Genomic DNA, 24,557 nt, shown 5'->3' with positions numbered 1-24,557 from the left:
CTTCGAGCGCGCCCTGCGGGGCTGCGGCCTCTGGCTCCCTCCTCCCACAGCCGAGCACCTCACACTCAGGAGAGCCGGGCACGCTGTCTGGGGGAAAGCGAAAGAGCTTTCCTGTTTTCTTTTCCCAAGCAGAGATAATATGCAAGTGTGGTGTCAGCTCCCTAAAAAAGGTCAACAACTCTGGGGACCCCTTCCTAAAAAAAGGTCAACAACTCTGGGAAATGGGGGGGGGGGGCGCCGGAGGGATCTTCGCACCACGGCGCCGGATATGATTAAGACGGCCCTGGCTGCTGTCAACTATGGGACTACTTCCCTGAAAATAACTGCAAAGCAACAGTAACCATGTTAGTCCATCTGCATCTCGGTAAGGTCCTTACAGAGTGTCATATTGTGTCAGTTTAATAAAGCTGCACAGAATAAATTATGGATGTGGAGACCACCTCTTCAATATCACCTCCACATCTCTGAAAAAGTTATTAGTGGGATCGTCACCTCTGTCTCAGGAGGACCCAGTTAGGACACACAGCTGGGGGCCAGGGGATAACCAAGGCTGTACCTGGCAGCTCTCCATCCATATCTGCAGAGGCCTGGCTCAAACTCACTTGAAACAAATTATTGGGAAATAGTAGAAAACTACAGGTTGGTGTCTGACTCCAAACAATAGGTTTAGTCCTTTATGAAAGCTACTGCAGAGTGGGTGGGCCCTCTTAGGTTTAAATAATTGAGAACTTCCACGTTCCATAATACACTTGGACTATTTCGGTGGGTCAGCAGATAACTCCTTAATTGCTTATGGATCAACAGTTTACCTACAGAGCCCAAAGGATCGTCTCTGGTAGTTTTTGCTGATAGTTATCAATAATGAATAATAAAGGGGCATTAAAAAAACAAACCAATTATGGAACAATCTGCTTGTAAGTAGCTTCCGGAAGAGATTTAGAAAAAAATTATCGGTCATCTGCCCAGCTACATAATGACCATTACCCGACCTATTTGAAAATAAAGCCAAAATATTTCTAGACCCTCATGACCATGTGACAAATCATGTAGCAAGATACCATCATATATCACTCAGCATTAGGGATGTAAGGAGGCATAGTTTTTCTTTCTTCCCTGCATTCGTCACACACAGCAGTGTTTCCGTTCTGCTGCAGTTTGTCTTCTGTCGGAAACTATGTTACACTTCTCACTGCGATGAAATCTTTTAACTTACATAAATTATGTTGCCATTACATTATTCCACCCCATTCATTTCAACGCTAAGGAAATGCAATGCAGATTATCATTTGCAGAGTGAAACCAACAACAGCCAATGCCAATCATATTTGCTGGACATGAGGTGAATAAATGAACAGTGGCAATTTCTGCTTCCATTTTTGTTTTCATAAGACTTCTCCTTAAACCAGCATAAACTACTAGACAAAGAGCTGCTTCCAATCTGGGCTCATTAGTGAGTGCACTTGTATCATGAAACATGTAACTGTGAACATGTTTATATTAGATTATAGTCAAGTCTGTGTCTGTATCTAAATGTATTTTATTAATTTGATGTATTTATATCCTGCCTTTTATAATAAAGTCTTCACAAGGTATCATACAGTAATTAACAAATTACCGTAAGCGAAGTATTAATTCTTATTAATAAGTTGAGCAATTAAGTATTGATTTCTAAAGCACTCCAAAGCAAGTATACTTTTTAAAAAGTACATTTAAAAGCATATTGGATCAATTGGATGCACAACTAAAAGTATTGTGTGACACCACCACCACCATCACAACAACAACAACACCCTGCCCATCTGACTGGGTTGCCCGGATACTGGTGGCTTCCAGCATATACAGGTGAAACTAGGAAAATTTGAATATCGTCGAAAAGTACATTTATTTCAGTACTGCAACTTATTATTTTTTATTTTTCTTTTAATTTTTACAAATGCTTTCTTTTGGAAATTCCACAGTAGTAAAACAAATAGTTACAATAATACAAAAATAAACATTGCTATTACATTTCATTAATTACATTCCATTTATAACTGACCTGCCTAATGACAAATAATTACAATTACAACAAGGCTTGACATATCTTGCTTTGCATGTCATGCATCTATCTCATATATTGGTTTCACCTTTTAAGTTGCATTACTGAAATAAATGCACTTTTCAACGATATTCTAATTTTCCGAGTTTCACCTGTATAAAAACATAATAAAACTAATGTTTTAACATAAAAACTTCCCTATACAAGGCTGCATTCAGATGTCTTTAAAAAGCTTTATAGTTACTTGTCTCCTTGGTTTGGGAGTCGCATAACTCCACACCCTCCAACATTTCTCTGATGAAAATAGGGACGTCCTAAGGAAAAGTAGGACATTCTGAGATCAAATAAGAAACTGGGACGGTTTCTGTAAATCTGTGAGTGTCCCTGGAAAATAGGGACACTTGGAGTGTTGGGGGGGGGAGGCTTAGTGAACTTTGGTTGCTTGCTGCCTTGTCATTGGATTATTAAGAATAATTTTAGAGAATCTAATTTCTTTCTTTAAAGCATTTGCATTCTGCATTGCTTTTCAAGCAACCAAGGCAGCTTATCAAGTAATAAAAACAAACCAACAATAAAAAAAATCAATCACTGAAAAGAAAAAGCAGATAAGGGAAGCACAAAAGGGAGTAATAAGTGAGCAATAAGCAATCATCCGCTAAATGCACGGGCAAATAAGACAGTTTTAATCTGGCGCCTGAAGGATAAAGAACGTTGGTGCCAGGCAAACACCTAACTTCATCAGAAAGTGGGGACTCTGACCGCAGCCTTCTTGAGGCCCCCTCGCCTCAGTCCCCTGCTGTTCAGGGCTTTACAAGTTACAAAACCAACCCTTTGAATCTGGAAACAAGCCAAGAGCCAGCGAAGATATTTTACCACCCATAAAATGGGTTCAGTGTAGTAGATCCCTGTTAGCAACCTGGTCACTGGAATCTGAGCCTACCAAAGTTTCCAAATGTTCTTCAAAGGAAAGTCTATGTGCAAACACCACAGCAATAATTCTTGCATGTTACCAAAGTATGGAAAGTTGTGAGAAGGCTCTAAGATGAGGTGCAGCTGGTAAAGCAGTTGAAGAATGGCGCTGTGTGCCACAGATGCCATTTGTCACACAAAGCCAATATCACTCGCTGTTGACTTAAATATCATTTGGCAAGCCCTACTCATCAGCACTACTTCCATCTTGTCTGGGTTTAGCTTGTTAGCCAACGTATTGTTTCAAGTGAAGGCATCTGTTCAGGACATCCACTGCTACATCTAAATTGTAAGAAAAGCAGCGCTGGGTGTCATTGATATGCCTACACCTAGCTCCAAACTTCTCCTAGAAGTTTACTCCATAGCCACAGATGCCACTGCACAAAGCCAAAGTTCTCCACCACCACTTTATGAGACCTGCGTGTTATATAGGAGTGGAACAGAAGCATAGTATATCTAATTCCCAATCCAAATCATCCCAAATACTAGGACTGATGGTATTGAATGTTGCTGAGAGGTTCAGAAGAATCAACATCACATTTTCTCCTGGTGTAGGTCATCTAATAGGGCAATCTGCTACCTCTTGTCACCCAGAAACACCTGGAACTTAACCACCAGCAGTGGTTAAGACTTTAGCAAGGGAGGAAGAGGTTAATTAGCAGATTCCCCTCCAGCCGAGCAATTTGCGTTTTAGAAAAACAACACAGAAAACCTGTATGTAAAGATGCATGTCAGGTGCAGTTTGGAATGAATGTTGACTTCTATTTTTCACGAAGTGCTTAGCAAGTAAGTTACAATGAACTATCTGTAACCTGTTGGCATTCACACTGGGGACTAACACTCTGCAGACCCTTTGCTACCTAAACAGTTCCACTGGACTGCAGTGTGTGGATGCAATAGTGGTGGGGAGAGTTCTTTCTTTACAACTATCACCATCAAGTATGATCTAAAGTGAGATCTAGCCTGCGTTTGATCACATTTAGAACGTGCCTTTCTCCACTTACATTCTACTAATTATCCCTGCTGCTATTACTCCAAGTTCCCTGGGGTACAAGAAAGCCATTCAAGAGTGTGTGCTTAGAAAAGATCACATCCATTATCTGGTTTATCTCATTTTTCCACAGATCAACCAGGGCTTCAACAGGAACACATGCCAAATCAACTATAAACTCTCCCAAGGCTATGATGAAACAACCAACCTAACCTTTCCCCATCTCCAGAGGAATAGCGAACCTATGGAATAGTATCTGTTTAACAAAGTTGGCACTGATGAACCTATTTCTTCACCAAGTTCTCAGACTGGTCTTTGTTGGCAAGTGTGATGGAAGCTTTATAGATACAGGTTATCGCCTAAATCTTGCATCACGAGAAGAGGTATTTTCATAGCGTGGCCTTGAGCAAGTGATTGCCTGGTCCCTCTCCTGCACCATCAGGGCAGTTTCTGTACCTGCTGTAGAGGGAAGTGAGGGGCAGATGGGGCTTGTCAACCTGAGAAGGTAGCCTATCTAGAAGGAAAACTCTTATCCTAAACCTTTGCTGTCTTGCAGGAGAAGAAAAGGCTAAGGCGTAAACCCTACACAAATCTGCAATGGAGTCCCTAAAACGGTTGGATGGCATCTTGCATGCCTCCTTCCGGCAACTCCTGCAGCCAGGCTGGTGCCAAACATATTGCTTTTCTTTTCTTTGGATGTCTGTGAAGCCAAGAGGGGGTCATTGTCTGGGCAGCCAGGATCTCCATACACATTACCACAGCTTGCACCCTGGGGAGGTTACTGGTGCTGCTAGCACAGCGGTTTGACTTCACCCCTGGAGGTACACTCCATTGTGTCTCGAGGCAGACGAATGCCAACACATAGAGAAGTTGAGACTTGAGGATCAATGCTTCCTGTGTCGAGTTATAGAAACACAATCGAATTCTAACACCATAGGTTGCCAGGAGAGACTAGACACGTCTCTGGTTTGGTTCCATTTTCAAACCTGTTGTGTGAGAGCTGCCTGCACTGTGCCATCACTAGGTAGAACTGACATTTCATGCATTTTCTGCTGAACGAAAAGGAAAGGAACTCCCAGAGTTGTGAGATAAACTTTATTTTGGATATTATAGTCTGAACCACATTTGTAAGATATTGCAATTTGTACATTATAGCAGCTCTCAATGCTCCCGCTTTCTCTGTTTGCCAAGAGACCTAAATTGCACTTTGAAGACGGATAACATTTTAGAGATTTCTATTGCCCTGAAGCTTTAACAAAGGCATGAGAGTTGCTGGTGTATTCAATAGAGACAAATTACCATTGTTACTATGTTAAGTAGCAGGAACAAACGTCACAACACTGAAAAGTCAACAGAGACTCAATACTGGGTCACTTCAGCCAGATACTGAAAATGAAATTTCAGTGGAATATACTGGAAATAAAAGCAGTTGGGGCATGATCCAGTCCACTGCAGATCCAGCAAGCAGTTTTGCCCCTTCCCCCACTTACCCATGTAGGATGAGCAAGGGACCACACTTCTCTACTGCCATACAGCCTTGCCTCCCTCCACAGAGCAAGTAGTTTATGTTCTGGAGCACAAGTAATTTATAGTGAAGTGATGGGGGAAGCAGGGCTGAAAGAGGATGGGGAGACAGGTACATGGACCTAAGAAGGCACCCACTTACTCTAACCAGGGGAGAGCAAGAAAACAAAGCTCAAGCAAGGGTTGCCAGCATGCCTGCAAGTACCTCCTATGGTTCCCATGGAAGGTCTCAGTAAATAATCCCTTTAAAAATCCAATGCACAATAGATACTTTGCTCAATTGCTGCTTGCACTGAGCCCCCAGTCTAAAGACATGCCCACATTTCCATGGATGCCAGGACTGGGCATTCTGAACAGAGAGAAAGTGCAAAGAGCTTCTCTCCTTGAATACGTAAGAGGCTGAGGTTTCTTTCCCCATTGATGGCAGGGCTGTGTGCACTGATGTGGGCCACGCCCACACCATTTTGTGGCCCTGTCTCTTTTTCTGTTCTTTTAGATGTGGCAGCCATTATATATTCTGCCATGCCCCAAGGTAGCCATTTTGTGTAATTTAAACACCTCCGGAGCAGTCATCTTGTGACTGGTGCTCACAGAAGTTTTTCAAAATTTCACAAGTATGCCCTGGCCTAAAAAGGTTGGTGACCAATCCCACTGCACATGGGTACTGGGCCTATTGTGGACTGGGTTGCGGACTTGAAATCTTACAATAGGTATGCTTCTTAGCTGGATAAAATTGCTGAACTTTATTTTTGTAACTTGCTATGTTGTATAAGTAAGCCTGATTTGGCAACTGAACTAGAATGGAGAACAGTGTTGTGAAATACAAACTGGCTTATGAGAAAGCATTTACAAATGAAGTTTAAGACTTCCCATGATTTTCCACTCAGGACTTGCTTACCCTAAGGAATGTTGTAAAAACATTTGCACTGTTGCGAAAGCTTTCAGCTTATATGGATACTAAGCCTGTTCCAAGGTCTGGATTCCCACAACACTTCAGGTGCCTGGATCCAATACATATTCTGTGCCAGTATTACACTGCCAAACCCAATATTTATTTGGTGTTTTTTCTTGTTTTTGATTTTTTTTAAAAAACCAATAAGCTTTTATTGTAACCCTTTCACATTCTTTGCCTTGTTTTTCAGAAGACATGCTTTCAAAGTTATTTGTACAGCTACAACCAGATACAAACATTTTAAAAAGGCTACAAGCAAATCCTTTCTTGCCTTCAGTAAAGAGCTGGAATAATAATAAACACCATCACCACTGCAGAATGAACTGGCAGGCCTTTGCAAATCATACCTCAATGTTTGAGACCAAGTCTACCAGTAAATGTACATAGAAACAGAGCCTATGCTGGTGGGCAGTACAGGGACCCCTTCACTGGCCACAAATAAGAAGGAACTCATACCTGGATGAGAAAAACATGAAACATGCTAAAATCCACAGAGGCATTGTCATCACTGGTTGATGTGGTAGAACATTCACAGAAAGATGGATTGTGCCTTTGTTCTCCAAACCCCCCACCCCACACACATAAATGGCAGGAAACTTTGGCAACCACAACATTGTCTATTTTTCTTGGGGAGTAGGAGAGAAACAAGATGCAATACTGACTGCATCTTTCACAGCCACCAAACAGCTGCACAGGGAAGTTGTTGCAGTTAGCTTGCTACCTCTGCCAACAATTTAAGCCAGCCAACAAGGCAGTGGTGACACATATGGGGGTGTGAATTATGAATGTGTGCCTAGAAATGGACAACACACCACCGCAGCACAAAAGAACAGCAGTTTACACCACACAAATCTTTACATCTGGAATTATTACATTATGGATAAATGTCTGGTGCTACAGAACGTACAGAAACACATGTGGAGGGATGCTTGGTAGCCACACATGGGGGAAAAAAAATCTTTGCTCTGCAGCTCAGGGCAGACACTTCATTGCTCCGAGGAAACTCTGGTGGGTAAAATCTTAGTAAGCCTGCATGCAAATTCCTATGAAAGCCTAGAAGGCTCATATAATACCAGACAGAAAAGTTGTGCGTTACTGAGATGAATACAGAAGCCCAGCCTAGCCCTGAGGTGTTAAATGTCTCATGAGTCACAACAAAGGGGCAGAAAGGGTTAAGTGCAGAGGATACAATTTAGCATCACTGCCAAGTTTTGTTTTGCATGTCTAAAGAAATGGACATGCATATACACATGGCCCTGAACACCACCCAAGAGTAGAGGGTCCAGATTGGGGGGCAACTCTGAAGCCAGAAATAGCATTTCATTTGCTAGTCTAGGGGCAATGGGCGCCTTCCTCTTAAAATAAAAAAAATATTGGAAGGCAATAGGTCCCTAGAATCTCCAAGCTGCCTTTGTTTTCCTTATGGGCACTGGGAAGAGAACCAGCAACCCCTGCTCCTTTCACAGGCAGGCCAACTTTGCATAGAACAGCGAGTGAAAGTAGGCAGAAAGGGGTGAGCACTGGGAAGAAGCTTGTGGTGGTCAGTGCTTCCTCTTTGGCATGAAACAATGTCCAGTTTCCCTTCTCATGGAATTACAAGTCAGGAGCAATGCCAGATGTATGATGTTACGGCGGACCAAGTAACAGAAGGAGCAGCGTGAAGGTCAAAGTGAGTGAAGAAAGATGCGCTCCAGAATATACAGAGTTAGGAAATGATCTTCCGTCTTGCATGAGGACCTCTGGCTGCATCTTATTTTTCTCAGTTTCCTAAAAAGGCAGAGAGAGAGAGAGAGAACTCATGACTGGATACATCTGCTGTTGGTCACAACGTCTCACTTGAATCCCTCCTTTCCCTGCCAGCACCATTTCCACTTGCACCGTGTCCCCTGCTCTACTTGGAAAACCTGAGGACATACCCGGGGACAAAGGCGCCAGCTTCTTTGCTCAACTTTCTCTCACAATAGAACACACTTAACTAAAGCAACCTTGTTATGCCAACCACTTGCTTTATAGGCGCATAACAGCATACCTGATTCCACTTACGCTACAGATCAGGAATGGGAAACCCGTGGTCCTCCAGTTGTTGCTGGACTGCAGCTGCATCATCCCTCACTACTGGACCGATGGGAGCTTGGAGACCAGCAACTTCTGTGGGGCCACAGGTTCCCTATATCCCTGCTACAGATTCAAAAGAAGCTGGCTTTGCATCAAACAGGAGGAACGGTTCGTACCCAGCGCATTTCTGAAGTGAAAACTGTGCCATCTGTGCTGGTGGCATCTCCCTGGAAATTTAGGGAAGGTGTGAACTGCAGCTGCTCCTGAACCTCCATATTCCTCTGGTTTAAGATCATCTGAGACTGGATTGCACTTCCTGTAAAGCAGAGAACACGCAGGAGATTGTGTGAGGACCTGAATGCATGTATACAGTCAGGTTACACATTCTGGGTCCCAGAGTTTTTGAGAACCAGGTGTAACTAACAGGATAAAGAAGTAAAATAAAAAAATTCCTTCAGTAGCACCTTAAAGACCAACTAAGTTTTTATTTTGGTATCTGAAGAAGTGTGCATGCACACGAAAGCTCATACCAAAATAAAAACTTAGTTGGTCTTTAAGGTGCAACTGATGGAATTTTTTTATTTTACTTCGACCCAGACCAACACGGCTACCTACCTGTAACCAGGATAAAGAAGTGTGCATGCACATGAAAGCTCATACCAATGACAAACTTAGTTGGTCTCTAAGGTGCTACTGGAAGGAATTTTATTTTTTTCGACTACGTCAGACCAACACGGGTACCTACCTGTAACTAGGATAAATTATTGTAAATTAATGCATTGGTGCCTGGAAATGGCCTGAGAGGGAGCCGGCAGACCTTTTCTGCTCAGCTTTGGCTATGCATGCATCTACTGTGGGGGTAGAGAACATCAGACCCAGGGCCACCCTTCCAACCCCCATGAATCACCCTAAGCCATGCCCCCTTCCCAGGCCATACTCTCAACAGCCCTGCTCTGTGCACTTGAGTGCTTTTCTCTGACTCAAATATGTCCTTGAACTGCACCATCACCTCTTGCTTGCCTGAATGACAGAGAGAAGTGTTTGCATGGCTCGAATACAGCCTGCTGAACCATGTTAGGAGCCACATTTATTAATCCACTCATTTTTGCCTCTGGCCCCACCCACTTATTGTTATGTGTGCCCCCCTCCCCGAAGGTTGCCCACAAGGGAATATGGCTCGAGCAAGAAAATATTGCACACTCCTTGTGTACAGTTTGATTGATTTTTGTGAATCAAACATTTTTTTCGATTGATTTTTGATTGCTGAAGCATTTGGCAATTAACACACTGCAAGTCTACTCCGGAATTTGTGACTGTGCTTTAGGCGTCATGATTTAGCTGAGCTGCTGTTTCCATGCTGTAGGGGAGCACAGACTAGCCAATGTCTGCAGGGGCATGGCTTAACTCCCTTCCAAAGGGGAGAAGCATGTTTGGTCAAAGAAGTGCCCAAATCTTAAACTGGGGGGGGGCATGAAAAACTTTTCCATAAATATAATCAAACAGATAAAAAGCTGAGGCATTAAATGTTTAACAAGCAAACTTTGGTTCTGTTTTACGTCCTCTGTGAGCTTTTACAGTAATAAAATATTTAAATCTTAGCAAGACCAAACATTTTAAGCGATGCGTTAACAATAACAGATAGAGAGGAGGACTTGGACAAAGTTAGGGCCAATATCAGATTTTATGCTCAAGCAGTAGGATCAATGAGCTGATGTAAAGTCCAGTGAACTAGTTAGAACAAAAGAATTTGTGAATGCCGGAGTGATTAATTGATAGGGGTGGGGAGCCTCTGGTCTTCCAGGTGCTGTTGGATTCCAACATGGCCAATAGTCAGGAGTTATAGGAGCTGTAGCCCAGTAACAACTTGGAGGGCTACAAGTTTCCAATCCCTTGCTTAACGAGCAACAAGAGCCCTAGAAGTACCCTAAGGGATCAGAAAACAGGACCTTTGTTTCCAAAAGAGATTGACTAGATGCCTCTGATAAATTTGTATGCAGGCATGAAGCCAGTAGCTAGATGGGAAGGGGTAACTATTGCTAGACTCCAACTCCCAGCAAGATGTCTCTGTAGCCAACTTCTGACATACAACCTCTAATATTATGGATGTTTCTGAACAACAAACAAGTTGACAGATCTTTCTCTTATGAATTTCTCTGATTCTTTATAAAACGCATTATCTCGAGCGCCTTCAATGAAAAGGTGGATTTAAGTGTAATATATGCATAAAATCCAGTGGCAGTGAATTCTCTGGATAGAAAAGTACTTCGTTTTGCCTGTCCTGAATCTGCTGCCTAATTAATTTAATCAGGGAAAAGTTGACTTCTAGTATTAATATGAAAAGGAGATAACAATGAATACGGCTAGATGGACTAAGTGTTTGGCATATGTTTGGATGACTTACTGAGGCATCTGTTGCTGGCAAAGGAGCTGAGGACTTGCTCACAATCCTCCTTCTGGTTGCCACTATCCTTGCAGGAGCACCACAGTGTGACGTCAGTACTGGAATTGCTGGCATAATTGGGGGTCATAGGTGTACCTATTTCAAGACCGAAAAGACAAGAGTCAGAATTTGCCCATATGGAATACCAATGAGTCAAAAGATATAGACCCACCAGTCTAGACATGCTTTCCAATCTGCTCAATTCAACATCCTGACAATCTCAACCTCCTTCTAAGGATTTCCGATGAGAAGTCGCTCTGTGCTCCAGATTGGCGGAAGGGCAAGGTTTAAAAATATATCTAATTTTAAAAATTGTAATTAACTGAAGCACAACTGCACTGTTGCCATGGTCAGCCAAATGCTTCATAGGCAGGGCATGAAGGGGATAGTGATCCTGTTTCTGGCATCAGCACCTCAAAATCAGAGGTGTACTGCTTCTAGACGTGGATACTCCATTTTGTTACCATGGCTAATAACCACCTAACGTAAGAAACTGATGGTTAATGTTCCTCCTCCAACTTCAGAGTGAACGTGGAAGTGGAATAGTATTCAGCTGTAAGGGGAAGGAAGATGGACTAAGTCTTCAGAAGAGGGGTTTTCCTACAGCTCAAAGAAGCTTATGCTCCTTTCTCACTCTCTGTTCCATAGACCGGGAAGGCAGGACCTTACATTGCCCCCCCCCCAAGGTATGTCTAATGGCATAACCCTCATCAAGCTCCCAGTGAATTCCTCTGGGCCCAGCACATACCAACCATCCCCATGTAAGCCTCCAGGCATGCAGCATGGTTGTGCGGAGAGCAGCCATCTGAAGATGTGCCTGAAGGCTTGCATTGCTCTTGGAAGTCTGCCAGCCGGGATCTGGTGGAAGATAACAACTATCAGAATGAGGGCTTTCTTTACCACCACAGAGATTGCTTTATTCATTTGTCCTGTAGTTTATAAACCAAAGCCACTTTTTATGCAAAGCCAAGCAAGATAATAGATCTTCATCTTAAAAGTAATAGCTACATTAGGAATGGGCAACTGATGGCTCATGGCTTACGTGGCCCCTGAAGCACTGTTTTCTGGCAACTGGTGGTTTAACCAAAAATACTTTATAGAACAGACATGTTAGTGCTACATCTCTCACATGTTTAATGTAATATACAAATGTACAAGGGGAGTGGGTGGTGCTGTGGTCTAAACTACCGAGCCTCTTGAGTCTGCTAATCGGTGGTTCGAATCCGCGCAACAGGGTGAGCTCCTGTTGCTCTGTCCCAACTTCTGCCAACCTAGCAATTCGAAAGCCCACCACTGTAAGTAGATAAATAGGTACTGCTGTGGCGGGAAGGTAAACGGTTTAGTCACACTGGCCACATGACCTGGAAAGCTGTCTGTGGACAAACACCGGCTCCCTCGGCCTGAAGCGAGATGAGCGCGGCACCCCATAGTTGCCCTTGCCTGGACGTAACTGTCCAGGGGTCCTTTACCTTTTATAAACATACATATTGAGCATATGCTCTCCTTAAGAGCAAAGTCCTTCTTACTAGATGGTCTCCAATTTTATTATGAAACTGACCACTTCTGGCCCACAGACATCTGTCTGGAGAATGAAGTGGCTCTCAAGTATGTAGAAATTGTCCATCCCAGATTTAGGTGATGCTTCTCCTGATCCACTGTTTAAAACTGCATTTTAAAATTAAAATGTGTGTAGACTGGGACTATCTACCGGTAAATAGTTAGGCATTATGGAAACATATCGTTTTATTTCCTTCTTTTACTATATCAAGTGTACAATCCGCCTTAGGATCCAGTTACTTGCGCCTCATACAACTAAAAGCTTACTATGGCAGCCACCCCAACGCCCTTGGTGCCAGACCTACTTGCAGATATTATCCTTCAGACAGGAGTCCAACAGGACGAGGCAGTTTGGCTTGCTGCTGCTGCTGCTGCTCTGGAAAGAGCACTCCGGGACAATGGTATTCCAGCGCCGCTCACCACAGACCTCGTCTTGACAAGGGCAGAAGAGGAGGCTCTTGGTGAAATCTGCACTGATCCTCTCAAAGAAGTGTCTCAGGTGCCGGTGGCATCTGCGCCGATCACAGGTGGTCTCTGTGCTGCAGGTCTGGGCATAGAGTGAGCGCAGACGCATGCACTTGTGGTTCAAGTGGCAAACATTTGTGGCATGCAGGCAGGGATTTGTCCTATCCATAGCTATACGGGAGCCAACGAAAGTCACAGAAAGACAAGAATATATAGTGGGTTCCAGAGATTATTTCCATGAAGATGTGGATAAAACACGAAGAAAAGGTAGCTGAAGCAATTTCCAACATCACTTTGCAATTCAGAAATTCATTCATTTACACCTGCTTCCTTTTCCTTCATAGTTTGCCCTGTGTGAAGCTTAAGATTGTAGACTCCTTGGAGTAGGCACCTGTCCTTCTGAAAAGAACCATGCACACTGGTGCTGCTGCCTTGGGTATCCACCCAGGTGCAGCATCAGAGCAGACCTGAAGGTTGGGGGAAGCAATCACATGGAGAACCTCACTTGGGAAGATTTTATACTAGGCCAGAGTTTTGGTGGGTGGTGCACTCCTATTCTCTGTGTATACACATCAAAAGGTGTGATACCTTCTACCTTCCCAATGAGTTTTCTTTTGACTGCTACTGCTGTTACCTCTCAGAAGATTCCTCTCAGACTTAATCTTTTTGCTTTATGTTACGTTATGATAACAGTTATTTCTGCCTTTCACATTTGAGTTTGTGTTTTATTTCTGGTCTACAGTTACCCATGCTGATATCCATCACCTCTAGTCCATATGTTTTCCCTGGCATCCTAGCCTTAGTCTGCTTGAAGCTACCTTTAAATTGCTTATAAAACATTTCCTATCTCCCTAAAAAAACTCAGCTGTAGTATGTAGGTCCTGAGGAAAAGAAAAGACAACCAAATGTTAGTATAGCTGCTACCTGAAATCCTAGTTGACAGTTTGTTGTAATTGGTCTTTGAAGAGTCTTCATTGTCTGTATCTTCATAGGGTGACACCTCCAAATGAAAGTCATCTGTGCAAAATAAATTAATTTACTTAGGAGTCACACTATAACCATGTTCTATGTGTAATGCATAAGACAGAAAATCACAAAATACAAACTCTTAAAAAAAAAAAACAGTAACCAAGGCAGCAGAATGCAACTCTAAACATATCCATTTACATAAAAGCACAAGAGCAATACAAAACTAAAACACATGTCAATCTAGCACAGATTAAAATTCTTTCAGCACTAAATTAAAAAATAATTTCAGCATTAAAAAATAATTTCATAAAAAACTGGGCGAATTGAAAACTATTTGACTGGTACCAACATTTATTAATGTAGGTGCAAGGAAAACTTTGGAAAACCAATAAAAATAATTGGCAAAAAAAGGGGGAAAGCCCCAAGGGAGAGCATGCCCTGTTTAGGGAAGTTTTTAATGTTTGAAGTTTTATTCTGTTTTTAATGTTCTGTTGAAAGCCGTCCAGACTGGCTGGGGAAACCCAGCCAGATGGGCGGGGTAGAAATAATAAATTATTGTTGTTGTTGTTGTGCCATAATGGAGAGGCCATAACAGAGAAGGCCCTCCACCTTCAGCGTGAGAGAGCACTTGCAAGCAGCTGCATGTGGAAAAGAAGTCTATTTACCTGTTCCCAGTTGGCTCCTTAATGCGGGGGCTGGGGCACATAAAACTAAGCAGGAAATGCTTAAGATTTTAATTAACAGAAAGAGAAGAATCACACCTTAATATACTATTCAGTCTAAAAAACAATTATGAGGGATCTTTTTTTCATTTTGACGTCTATTTTAGAATATTGTCAATGTAAACATTTTAATATATATGTTTTTATTCTTTTTGTAAACCATCATGGAAAATAAAATTTCAAGGTAGCAAAAAATAAGCAATGGGTTTCCAATAGCTTTCTATTGTTTGGGGGGAGCCACAGCAGAAGATCCCAAAATCAACCCCCAGCATCTCTGGTTAAAAAGAATTTCAAGAAACAAGGCTAGATATAGGAAGACTGAGACCCTGGGGAGGTGCTTTCTAGTCAGCCAGACAATGCTAGTCTGGACTTGATGAAAAGATTTTTGTTTTGTTTTTGCAATCAGGTCCAAGGGTCTTCTCCCAGATATTCAGGTATTGCCCTGGAGTGGGGCGCACAATTCTTATCCTCCCGCCACCAGTGAAAATACAAAATGAAGAATGAGCAAAGCCTCTATCTCACCAAAAGTGAAATGAACAGTCCAGTAGATGCGCAGGCACAGCTGTTCCAGCTTTCGTGTACGCCGGTGACACTTGCAGTCCTGAAAATAACTGTTTCTTACAAATGTTTCTGCCGCCAAGCATCTGTTCCTGGCTTCTTGGTCAGGGAGGAAACCGCTCTTGGAAAAAGAGTGGGAACAGTTTTGCAAGGTCTGATAAGTGGCACTGCAGGCAGGCTCAGCCAAGCAAAGGGTCTCTGCTGTTATACAGGTGTGCGGCTGATCAAGAGCGAGAACAAGGAGGCCTCCTGTACAAGTGGAGAGAGTGTGTGTTAGCATTTCATAAATTCACACACTGCGGCCACTTTCTCATCCCTTCAAGGGCACAATCATTAAGCTCCTGTTTTTGCTGAATTAAGCAATCTGGAATGTTTATACTGCCACAATCACTAATGTGGTTTCTCGAAATCATTTAACATGGACACAGGTGTATGCTTTACCTATCCTGTTGTTCATATGATCAAGGGGGGGGGGAGATGTGTGGGATTCAAGTAACAAGTCCTACTGGAGGAAGCAAACACAAGGATTCCAGTTAGTGCAACAGGACTTCCCTCACTGTTCCCACCCCACCAAATTGGCTTTATTGGGGGGGGGGGTTCAGTCAGAGCCATAAATATGGGGGGGAAGCCATTTTCTTGCCCTGGGTTAAGCCTCCAGAGGGCTACCACTGAGGCTGCCACCCAGTGTGTGTGTGTCTGTGTGTGCGCGCACACACACACACACACACAAATGCAGGGGTGTGTGTATGCCAAACTGGGTCTTTGACCCATTGTCCGTGGTATGGGAGAAGCTCCAGAACAGTGTAAAGCAGGAAGAGAAAGGGTATTGTTCCATCTGAAAAGCTGAAATCTTGTTCTGACAAAACAAATGCCATAGTGCTATGCTATTGCTATAGTATGGTTTTTATTTTGATATTCTAACAGATGTGTATGAGAGTTCTTTTTACAAATCTACATTTATCTACCTCTTGCTGTTGGTAATTGATAATTGCTAGCATGAAAAGGTCACCATTCCTTGCATTAAATGCTTTTTTAGAAGAAAGGAAGATCTCCACACTTTAATCCATTCTTCTGACATAAAATCAAGAGTTTCTAAAGCCTCTTTTAAAAGCAGCAGTGTCCAGTTGGGCAGGATTATACTTTAGTGTTGAATTTTGGTGGAAATCTGCATTTTGGTGAAATAGATGGGCCCAGTCTTTAAGAGCAGTGCTGTTTGAACCTCCAGTCCACTTCAGCAATTTGGCACCTGCTCCAGACTCATGTCCTGGTACTTAAGTGACAGGAATGACAGCTACAGACAGACTTCCTGGTATCACGTTTGGCATCTTACTATAACCACTAATAAATGGACTCATTTCAGGTCCAACCAGTTACTGCAGTGGTTTCTGTATTTGAATGTGAGCCAAATGGAGAACAGAGCAGACTGAACCATGCTTGAAGGGCAGACGTTCTTGTCCTTGAAAAATGACAGTTGCAGAAATGAAACACTCCTCGAATTTCTATCACATACAAGAGGGATGGGGAACCTCAGGCCCAGGGTCCAAATGTGGCCCACTAGATCTATCTGGTCCTTGGGGCTCCCTTGAGGTCTGAACTCCTCTAGCTTGGCCTTCTCCCTCACCAGCCTTGCTCGGTGCCCTCCTCAAGTGCTTTTGTCTGGCTGGAATGTGTCCTTGGATTGTGATAAAGCTTCTTCCTTGCCTGGATGGAAAATGGAAATATGTGTGTGCATGATGGCCTGTAGAAACCTCTGGCATGTGTGTGGCTGGGAATGGAGCTTTCGGTAGAAAATTAAGAGCCCCATCCACTTTTGTTTCCGGCTTTCCCCACCCCTCTCAGGTGGCCTCCCTAAGGTCATGAGGGAATGTGGCCCTCACACTGAAAAGGTTCCTCACCCCAACATAGAAATATGGCCCCATTCTAAAACACTCATATTCCTGTCCACCATCTCTCATTTCCCCCAGTGTGCTTTTGATTTACTTTTAGTGTTTCTCTTTGCATATTGATTTTCAATTTTTATTATGGCTTGGTTAACATCTATTGAATCCCAAGCATTCTTACTACACACTTAACAATAGACTTTATGGAATTCGGACAGATCACTTCCACAGCATACACTTAAAGCACATGGGCCTCCCACAAAAAACTGTGAGAATTGTGACTCTGTGAGCGGTAGATAACAGTTTCCAGGATTTTTTAGAGAGTCGTGTGCTTTAGATGTATTTAAAATGTATGGCAAAGATTTGACTATAGAGCGTCCCACAGAGATATGCAGGGGAAAGGGGGCAACTGTCTTACAAAGTATAGCTGCTGCAACCATCTTCCATGTCTCTCCCCACCACCACCACCACCACCCCTCAGATGGCAGGAGGAGCACAACCATTTGCAGGGATACTGCAATTATCTGTGTGGGAAAGGGAGGAACAACCAGGCAACTGTCTAATCAGGGCAATCACAGCCCACAATCCAACAAGCAACCAGGTGGATGGAAGTGTTGTGCCAGTGATAGGCTTACCCCTGGGTGTGGGGGAGCACTACCAACCACCAACCTTGCCCTACCTAGGGAGGAAGTCTGTGCAATGCCCCCTAAACCTTGGGAATGGGAGTACAGCCAACAGGAGTACGTCCCACTACAGAAACAGAAGCTGGCTGCAAATGAGATTTGCACCAGGGAGGAGATGCAGAAGCAGAGGAAGGGAAGTAGGACCAGGATGGATGACAGGCTGCTTAGGGCAACAAGAGAAATAACAAGCAACAAGGGGTCAGGCAACAGGTCCTCTGTGCTCACTGTGCCCTACAAGGACTGCAAAGGAGCTTCCAACACCTGCTGCAGGTGCACAACCAGTTTCAGCTGTAGCACTCTCTGAAGCTGAGTGGGACAGTTGTTCTACTGCAGGGTTGGCTGCTCACCAGTAATCTGGTGCCCAAGGCCCACAGCAGCCCCAATGAACCTTTGCCGTCTGGCAGTAAGTGTAATGTTTTGGATCTAACAATGCTCGGACTAGATCAGGCATCCTCAAACTGCGGCCCTCCAGATGTTTTGGCCTACAACTCCCATGATCCCTAGCTAACAGGACCAGTGGTCGGGGAAGATGGGAATTGTAGTCCAAAACATCTGGAGGGCCGAAGTTTGGGGATGCCTGGCCTAGATCCTCTGCTGCTGCCTGGAATTTCAGGGTGCCACTTGCAGAAGCAAGGAGGTAATGAGGGCCAGCACAGATCACCCTTTCTGGATCAATAAGCCCAATGGAACAGCTCAAAGGCAGGTAAGCAGATGAACTAGGGGTTTAAAGCAAAAAAAGAAAAGAAACAGAGCAGTTTCTCTCTAGAGAAAATAATAAGCTTCTCCATTTTTACATGGTGGTTAAAATGTTACATGCTGCTAACTACCATACTGTTTACCAATGCCCTGTGAAATGCAAAAGGGAGAAGGAAGAGATATAGGGTCATTAGCTATGATGTTCTGCAATAATTTCAAGAGAGAAGTGAATGCTGACAGATATAATGCCACCAAATGCTGTTTCAACACATACAGAAAGTCAGTGATATAGCAGATGGGTAGTGCTAAACACCACATTTCACCACTAAATTACTCTTTATTACTCAATCAAGAATATTATCCATGCTGGCTATATACTACCTCCAGGATCAGAGGCAATATCCCTCTCAATACCAGCTAAAGGGGAACATCATCAGGAGAGTGCTGTTGTGTTCATGTGCTACTAGTAGAGTTGCCAGAGACAGCTGGCTGGTAGTTGTGAGAAATGAGATGCTAGACTAGATGTACTTCCAATCTGATCTATCAGGGCTCTTATTATGTTTCTTACCACTTGTGATGGATACTGATTCAACATCTCTCAGTACAGGTGGTCACACATATCTCCCAGGTCATTAAAAGTAGCCAGTGGTACATCTACCTAAAATTAATATAGTCATCATTGTATTATGCTTCTAGATTAAAATTTGTGAACCAATTCGGGGGGGGGGATCCAAGGAAGGAAATTTGGTTTCCTTGCAAGTGAACTATGCATGTGATTCCATAAAGGCTGACCCTACTCCTCTTTACCAAGCAGTATATTTTTTATTTATTTGTTAAATTTCTTTAATGCCCTTCATCTGAGGATCAGAGGGTAGTTTACAATATAAAACACAAAAATGTATAACATAGTAAAACAAAAATAATAAACACCCAGACACACCCACCCACAGTTTAAAAGGCCATAGGTTGTTTAATAAGCCAAAGGCCTGAAAGGGAATGTTTTTGCCTGGTGTCTAAAGATATGCAAGAAAGCACCAGGTGAGCCTCCCTGGAGAGACCATCTCACAAGCAAGGAGCTGCCACAGAAAGGGCTCACTGTATCCTTTGGAGCTTTCTGTTAAGTAAATGTGCATAGGATGGTAGCCTTAAAACTCTATCTTGTCTTATCCTAAAGGTAAGGGTCCAATTCTACCACACAAACTAAAGATGAATGTTTCATGTTTCAAAAATAAAAAAGTCTTCATATTAGGTAAGTCTGGAATGAGTCACTTGTGAAATATGTTAATGCAGGGTAGAAAGCAGAAGTGTTTTCATGTTTGACAAAGCATTTTGACTCACTCCCGTGCAATCTGTGCATGTGTTAATGTTGTTAATGCAGGAAAGTGAGCAGATTAGAGCTATTCTAACCAAAGTATGTTTTATATTTTCAGATCACAGATACAGTAAACACAACAGCCCTTTCTGTGGTATTTTCATTCATGATACAAAAAAACCCACCCCCATTACCAGTATTTCCCTAGTTTACAATGTCCTGTTCCAGGTGACGCAAGGACAGAGCAGCTGAGAGTTAAGCATGGACAGTACTGGACTGAGACTGGTACCGGTATTAGTTGCATGTTCAAACCCAGGGGCAGCTCAAGAAGCAAGGTCAAAGGCAATCTGAAGTCAAAATGTGAGGCGTGGGGGAGGTCTTGAATTGAACAGCTAGGTAGACAGGGATACGGTCATCAGGGCAATGGAGCAAAATTATGGCTACAGCACTCTGTGTCATGAACTGAATTATTTTTAGTCTGAGCACAGCAGCAGGGCATCTGGGTTGCCTGAGGATTTGGTCTACTCGTGAATAGCTTTTTTCACACAACTATCACTTTACTCTGGTGTAGTGCTTGTTCCTCAGGCTTGCACTCCAGTGCCTAAGTAAGCCTGCACCTTTAGGTGGCCGTGCTCCCTAGGACTCAGTGGCTGTCTCACATCCCCTGGCGCCTCGCTGCCCAATGGCATGGGCTGCTTTGGAGAGCTCTAGGTCATCCTCGGAAGAGGATTCCACCTACAGCAGCATGACATATAATGCCATGTTAAAATTCACATTAGATGGAATGTGCATTTCATTTTAAAATGGTCCTCCTCATCCTTCCTTCCTGCATTAGCAACCCAAAAAATGTTCATGTTTGATTAGAGTCTTAGACCTTTCTATGTTATATAATTAGACCAAGGAGACATGTAACAGTGCTCTATATCAAACAGATCTGTCTGGGAAGCTCACAGAGCCAGACGGAGATAGCTGTCCCCTGATGTTGCCCCTGACAAGTGTGAAACACAATTTAAACCAATATAGCCAATGTAGGATATGCAAATTACATGCATATCATACATATGCATATATTTTTAAAAATATATAAACGTCATGTGAAAAACCCTTCTGTTCGTATTCCGGAATCGGAACATACACAAATCTAATTTCGGGCTAATTTATAAGAACACGACCCCATCGAGCAGGCGAGTTGTACATTGCAAAGTGCTCCTACAGCGCGCTGCGGAGCGGCTCTAACTCTATGGTTGAGGAAAGGGTCACAGCCACTCTCTGGCCGGCAAACAGCTTGGCAGCCACTTGCCGAAAGTTTCTCCGACAGAGAAAGCAGCCTGGCACTCGAAATGGAAATCCACGATCAAATCTTTATTCCCGCAAATTAGCTACCCCGTAAGCAACAGGCACTTTCTCCCCTACGTTAGCAAGCGGCGGAATGGGGACTGCGCTGTTCCTCCGTAGCCTATTATATGGCCGTACATCCCTCTTTCCTTTCTCTCCCAGCACCCATCAGTAATGATCTGCCTGGCCTGAACACACCCAAAGTGATTAGCAAACAGGGTGGTCAGACAGTCCTCCCCGTCGCTGCCTGCAAATTCGAGACGCCGAGCGCGCGCTGGATCAGAAACCTGGATGACTGTCCAGACACCGCCCCGCTGAGAGAGAGAGACACGAGCAGCTCGATCCTGAGCGGGCTTACATGGAAGCAAAGTCTGCTCAGGTGCTCGCCTCCCAGCAAGACGTGCATAGGATTCCAGACCCTCTTTGCCTTGGGACAGGGAAAAAAAAACCACAGAGAAAAGATGGTCCTATTAGGGACAGCGGGCGCAAAACAAAAGCTAAAAGGCGCGGATGGACACACAACTTCTCTCTTGACCCGCCCCATAGCGCCCGATTCGCTATGCCTGCAACCCCCGAGCCAGTCCCGCACGACGGCGAGGGGCGCCAAGCAAGCCCCCCATGAACGGAGATGGGGTCGGGTAGAAAACATACAGCAGATCCAACACCGCCTTTACCCCGCACCGGACCCCTTTCTCAACAGCGTCCGCCCCCCACGACGCCCCATTACCGGTTCGGGAGAGCAGCAGCCCCAGCAGCAAAGGGAGGCCCATGGCGGAGGGAAGCGCAGCAGGCGCAGCACGGCCGGTCACTCCACTCCGAGCCGGTCTTGCGAGGGAAGGGCTCACATGCTCCGCTAGTTCAGCGGGGACTGGGCAGCCTCGCGTGGCCACCTGCTGCCAGCCTGCCCTCGTCGTCCCGCCTTCGCGGGGACTCGCCTTCTCAGCTCGCGCGGGGCAGGTGCGCGCGCGGAGCTACAGCGGCAAGCGGGAACTCGCCGCCGGCGCGCGAGGGGAGGGGAGGGGCGCAGGAGTAGCGCCCTGGTGGAGCGCGGCGGGAATGGTCCGCCTCGCTCGCACTAGGGCGCTTGCTCTCTCTGGGTGGGGTAGCGGTATGGATTGGGAGTTTTTTTTGCCTGGACCGAAACATAGCTGCCAAGTTTTCCCTTTTCTCGCGAGGAAGCCTATTCAGCATAAGGGAAAATCCCTTAAAAAAGGGATAACTTGGCAGCTATGGACCGAAAACGCCGCCCGGGAAAACGGGCGTGTCGCCTTCGCTTTTGTCGACGCTCAGGCCATAGCTGCCAAGTTTTCTCTTTTCTCGCGAGGAAGCCTATTCAGCATAAGGGAAAATCCCTTAAAAAAAAGGGATAACTTGGCAGCTATGGCTCAGGCGTTCTTCTGGCGCGCGCACATTTCCTCGCGCCGTGTTGCTGTCGCGCTCCTGAGGGGTGCAAACAAATAAACGAGCTCAAAACCAACACAGTTTGAACTGTTTGCAAATATCGCTCGTGCGGCACGCCATTTTAAAACATAAAGAAAGCATATAAATTTCACCCAGCCTTCCTTCAGCACTTCAGTTTAATCTGAGAGGGGGGAGCAGTTCTAGCACACAGCGTTATCGGTCCATCTAGACCACTGTGGTCTAACTATGCAGACTGGCTTCAGCTCTCCGGGGTTTCAGACGGGTCTTGGCCAGTCCTGCCTCTGCTGGAGGTGACAGTGATGATTTTTGCATGTTGAACATGTTCTGGACCAGTACTACTGCTTAAGGCCCCTCTTGAAGCTGGAGAGTTGCAGCCATCTCTCGGACTTTGAACTATCTTTGTGCGGGAGGAGGAGAAACTTAACGAAATGCAGCAGCAAAACGTCAATAAATTATTGGGTCACACAATTGTTGGATACATTACGACCTGGGAACTTTATTTCTTTTCTTTTTGCCTTACAACAGGGATCAATCTGAGGGACACTGTCCTTTACTTGAATTTCCAAAACGTTTGGGCATCCTTGAGAGGCTGGTGTAGGGATAAAATGATTTTCACTATCAACAGTATTCCACATCAATCTAGTATTGAATCAGATTTTCTATATGCACCAGTGTTCTGAAGTCAAGAATGAGCAGTGAGATAGATTGGCTTAACAATGAAACCCTGTTTATCATGGAGAAATACCAGGTATCTCCAAAAGAATCTCCCAAAACTGAAGGATTGGACAACAGAAAGGAATATGAGGGCATGGGAAGTCCATACAGTACTTTCATTGAAAACAAGCCTTGAATTTCCATTTGCAGCATCCTGCAGGTGTTATTTCATACAATGTCTGAACAGAAACTTTAAATACTGTCCTATCCTCCTGTCCTTTGACAAGGGCTTGTCCCCCAGTTATGTCACCAAAGTCAGTCCCTGAAGACATCTACTGCCACCACCCACTAAATAGTAGGACTCTCCATTTATATTTTATATATATGTACACCAGATGTGGGGTGAGATATAGTTATCTTGGAATCCACCCAGACCAGAATGCAATCATATATTTAGTTAAGGAACATAACATCCAGAACAAGTATATTTCTAGTTTGCTGTCATAACTGACTATCCTTAGTTTCATAAAAGTTATTCTTACTTTCATACATATACTTCATCTCTCTCGTCTGTTCCCGTCTGTCTCTCACAGCCACACTCTTCCCACTTTGTCATTTTCCGAATAACTAGTCACTCACTCTAACTCCACCCAGCTTTCCTTTCCACTCTCCTACTGTCAATCATCTTTCCATTTAGCTCATATTCCACACAAAGTTTGACCTGTATTGCCATGTTTCCTTCTGATGTGCAGTACTGTGTTTCGAAAATCCGTTTCCCCCAAGTCCTTGGCAAGGTCAATTAATTTTATCTGATTCGGACAATTTCATACATTTTAGGTGCTCTCATATGTCTGGATTGTATCATAGAATCATAGAGTTGGCAGAGACCACAAGGGCCATCCAGTCCAACCTCCTGCCAAGCAGGAAACACTATCAAAGCATTCTTGACATATGCCTGTCAAACCTCTGCTTAAAGACCTCCAAAGAAGGAGATTCCACCTCACTCCTTGGTAGCAAATTCCACTGCCGAACAGCTCTTACTGTCAGAAAGTTCTTCCTAATGTTTAGGTGGAATCTTCTTTCTTGTAGTTTGAATCCATTGCTCCGCGTCCGCTTCTCTGGAGCAGCAGAAAACAACCTTTCTCCCTTTTATATATTTGAACATGCCATGGCTATCATATCACCCCTTAACCTTCTCTTCTCCAGGCTAAACATACCCAGCTCCCTAAGCTGTTCCTCATAAGGCATTGTTTCCAGGCCTTTGACCATTTTGGTTGCCCTCTTCTGGACATGTTCCAGCTTGTCAGTATCCTTCTTGAACTGTGGTGTCCAGAA

The 24,557-nt window shown here is 44.1% G+C and overlaps 1 protein-coding gene across 1 annotated transcript; it reads right to left on the bottom strand.

The window, feature by feature from the left end:
• Positions 1–5,087: 5,087 nt before the first annotated feature.
• Positions 5,088–22,129, bottom strand: GFRA3 (GDNF family receptor alpha 3). Its single transcript, XM_035105896.2, has 8 exons — positions 21,874–22,129; positions 15,205–15,489; positions 13,916–14,008; positions 12,832–13,162; positions 11,718–11,827; positions 10,931–11,065; positions 8,706–8,845; positions 5,088–8,241 (listed from the first exon to the last, which is right to left on the bottom strand). The coding sequence occupies exons 1-8, from the start codon at positions 21,914–21,916 to the stop codon at positions 8,101–8,103; spliced, it is 1,278 nt and encodes a 425-aa protein (XP_034961787.2). The 5' UTR covers positions 21,917–22,129; the 3' UTR covers positions 5,088–8,100.
• Between the last annotated feature and the right edge of the window lie 2,428 nt (positions 22,130–24,557).

The sequence above is a fragment of the Zootoca vivipara genome, chromosome 2 (genome assembly GCF_963506605.1).
Source record: "Zootoca vivipara chromosome 2, rZooViv1.1, whole genome shotgun sequence".
Taxonomy (NCBI): domain Eukaryota; kingdom Metazoa; phylum Chordata; class Lepidosauria; order Squamata; family Lacertidae; genus Zootoca; species Zootoca vivipara.
Note: the sequence above shows the minus strand (reverse complement) of the source record. Positions and strands in the feature narration are given on the sequence as shown.

Excerpts from the sequence above, each read along its gene's own strand:
- GFRA3 (XM_035105896.2), bottom strand. The coding sequence starts at position 21,916 with ATGGGCCTCCCTTTGCTGCTGGGGCTGCTGCTCTCCCGAACCG. Across the intron at positions 13,163-13,915 it reads ACTGTCAACTAGGATTTCAG|CTATGGATAGGACAAATCCC; the intron begins GTAGCAGCTATA and ends GCTCCCGTATAG. Across the intron at positions 11,828-12,831 it reads CTGAAGGATAATATCTGCAA|ATCCCGGCTGGCAGACTTCC; the intron begins GTAGGTCTGGCA and ends ATCTTCCACCAG.